The sequence below is a fragment of the Cicer arietinum genome, chromosome 5 (genome assembly GCF_000331145.2).
Source record: "Cicer arietinum cultivar CDC Frontier isolate Library 1 chromosome 5, Cicar.CDCFrontier_v2.0, whole genome shotgun sequence".
Taxonomy (NCBI): domain Eukaryota; kingdom Viridiplantae; phylum Streptophyta; class Magnoliopsida; order Fabales; family Fabaceae; genus Cicer; species Cicer arietinum.
The window spans coordinates 51,451,101-51,453,925 of NC_021164.2; the positions used below are offsets into that span (position 1 = coordinate 51,451,101).

The following is a 2,825-nucleotide window of genomic DNA, read 5'->3' on the forward strand; positions in this document are numbered from 1 at the left end:
TCATGCTCGCAATTAAAATATCATAATAATAAAACAAATAAATTTAGACTACGCTACAATATAATTCAACATTAACATTTTTTTTAAAATAAAAAATATTAAATAGTAAATCATATTTATAAATTTTTACATCTTATTTTTGGGTTTGTATTTTACATTTTATTTCATCAAATAAATACAAATACCATTATATGTTGAAAAATAAATTAACAATCAAAGTACAATGAGTCAAACAATTATTCTAATAATAAGTTATCATACGAATTTTACAAAATATTTTAAAAATTAAATTAGATGATTGTGATAAACACGATTTTCCCTCATTTTAATTTTTCTAATCATATTCAATTATTACAAATCAATAAAGTAATATTATAAAATAACTATATTTATAATACATAAAATATTATTTATAAAACTTATAAAATTAATTAATTATTATCCGCGCAGCGAGCGAGCCATAATAATCTAGTTATGTGATTTATTGCAAAGAACGAAAGATCTAATAAATTTCAGTTTTGCCTCACAACTTAGTTTTGCCCCACAATAACCATCACAATTTCAAAGAATGTGTACGCTGTCACTTTTAATTTCTAATAATGCTAATTAATTTATTATTATCCCATTTTTTGACAAAGAATGTGTATAACTTTTAATTTATTATTATCCTATTTTGAATTGATAATAATTAGAGTACACCAATAATTAAAGAAAATAATTTGATAAAATCACTATTATGTCTTTTATTTATCATATTTTCTTAATCTATGAAAAATAATCAAATACAACAATAATTTTAGAACAGAACAGGTAATGTAACAAAATTAACCTATAAATCAATATGAATTTTCATGTACGACCATATTCAATGATTAATCAAGTTTGTATATAAAATTGAAATTTTCATGGAAAAATAACTTTTATTATAGAACTAAATTGAGAAAACTTCAAAGTCATTTTATACCTGATTAATTAAGCAACATTCTTACTTTTTATGGTTTCAAGTAGGCAACAATCTAATGCTCATAATTTTTATACCTGATTTTGCAGCTTTACACATTATTTTTTTAACAACCACATAATTTCTTCTTTGCCACTTTGATATCTGAATCAGCAAATTTATTAGGGGTTGGGTAGTGTTGAAGGAAATGGAATTATAAGATTGGAGTTTAAATCCTGATGAAAGAGAAAATAGTAACATAAAAATAATATAATAAAATTTTCCTAACAAAAAAAATCAGATTTATTGGCTCATATTGTGATAATCATCCATCTACCATAACTGATGCATCATCAAATCAGGAAATTTACATATACCTTACAACAAATGAACTGAATCAATAATATACAGATAATTCAGGTATGACTTACAGGACATTCAATCCTAGAGCAACTGAATATTTTAGTTACTCCTCTTTACACTATGAATATGGAGCTAAAAAATAAAGTCCTATCTCATAAGTTCCTTCTCCTATATGAACTATATCATAAATGTAGATTTTCTAGTAACTCAACAACAACAACAACCAAGCCTTATCCCACTAAATACAGTCAGCTACATAAATCAAACAACGTCATGATGTTCTGAGATTTTCTAGTAACTCTTTACAAAATTATCCCATTTGTAGTATATGATCGGTAGGGTTTATTACTTTACAAGCATAATTAGAATATGCTGTGCCATATTCCAGTACCTTGCATCTCCATCAATCTAGGATTCATTTGTTCTGAACTTCCATGCACAGGTATGTTGTGGATCATATTTACCCTTTAATTTTTCTTGCAACATTAGAGATGCCGAAGAAAGTTGTCGGTCTTTAAATGTGATCAAGTTCTGGTTTATAGATACCCCTCAGATGTTGCAGCATGCTTCATATTCTTAAAATCCTCTTTAACTTGTAAACCTGAAAAGGTAGAACATAATTCCTTATCTTTAGCCCTGTCATGTATAAGTAGACAATATAAAGAGACACATCCTACAAGAGTTCTGTGCAAAACACTTGATTGAAAATTGAAGGTTTGTTGATATAGATAACTTTTGTAGTGAGTAATCCCAGTAGAAGTAATAAAGTAGAATTCATATTTACAGAAAAATAATAACTTGGACAGGAGAAAAAGCCTTATAGAAATTGCTACCTTTCTTAAAAGAGTTCGGCAAAAGTGTAATGGAAGTTGTGTATTCAAAGTTTTAAAGGTTCAAATTTTCCTCTATTCAAAGACAAAATTGCTTCTTTTGATATCTTAAAAAGTTCCCTTCGAGCACTTGTTAGCATGACCCATAAGCAAATCCCAAATATACTCTTACCTTTCGTTGGTCCACTCATCAATTTACTCTTTCATCGTTAATGTAAGTGCAAAATAATTGATAAGGTAAAGGTGTAATGACAAAAAAGTAGTTAATGTAACTTTAAAATTGAAATCAATAGGTAAATAGGAACGTTTTGTTTCCTAAAATAAACGACAATTATAGAAGTCCTGCAATCTAATTTAGGGTTCTGCAATAAATAAGGCCGTTTAGTAAATATTTGGACGGACTTGCAGATGTCAAGAAAGGATGCAATAAATAAGGCCGTTCAGTATGATATATTTCAATGCTTTGTTTAAGTGACTATTTTGATCTATGGAATATGGAAAGTAAACAAAAATGTAACAGCAGCAACAAACTATCAACCTGAGCAGTTCTGCTAGGGAGTTGCACCTCTATGCAGTTTCGATGGCCATCGACTCTGTCAATACATGTTACCCGCGTCAAAATACGAAGAGTCAAAAACAGAAACAGAAAGCACAAGCATACAATCAAAGACAAGAAAAAATAAAAGGGAAAG

At 28.0% G+C, this 2,825-nt stretch overlaps 1 protein-coding gene across 1 annotated transcript in view; it reads right to left on the bottom strand.

Annotated features, from left to right (window-relative positions):
- Window positions 1-1,256: 1,256 nt before the first annotated feature.
- The window catches only part of LOC101493814 (1,4-alpha-glucan-branching enzyme 3, chloroplastic/amyloplastic), a 17,963-nt gene continuing 16,394 nt past the window's right edge, over window positions 1,257-2,825 (bottom strand). Inside the window, exons 20-21 of the mRNA XM_004513820.4 lie at window positions 2,672-2,726; window positions 1,257-1,904 (exon numbers count right to left, since the gene is read on the bottom strand). Coding sequence (XP_004513877.1) covers window positions 1,872-1,904; window positions 2,672-2,726 — 88 coding nt within the window. The 3' untranslated portion in view covers window positions 1,257-1,871. The remainder of the gene's footprint in view (window positions 1,905-2,671; window positions 2,727-2,825) is intronic.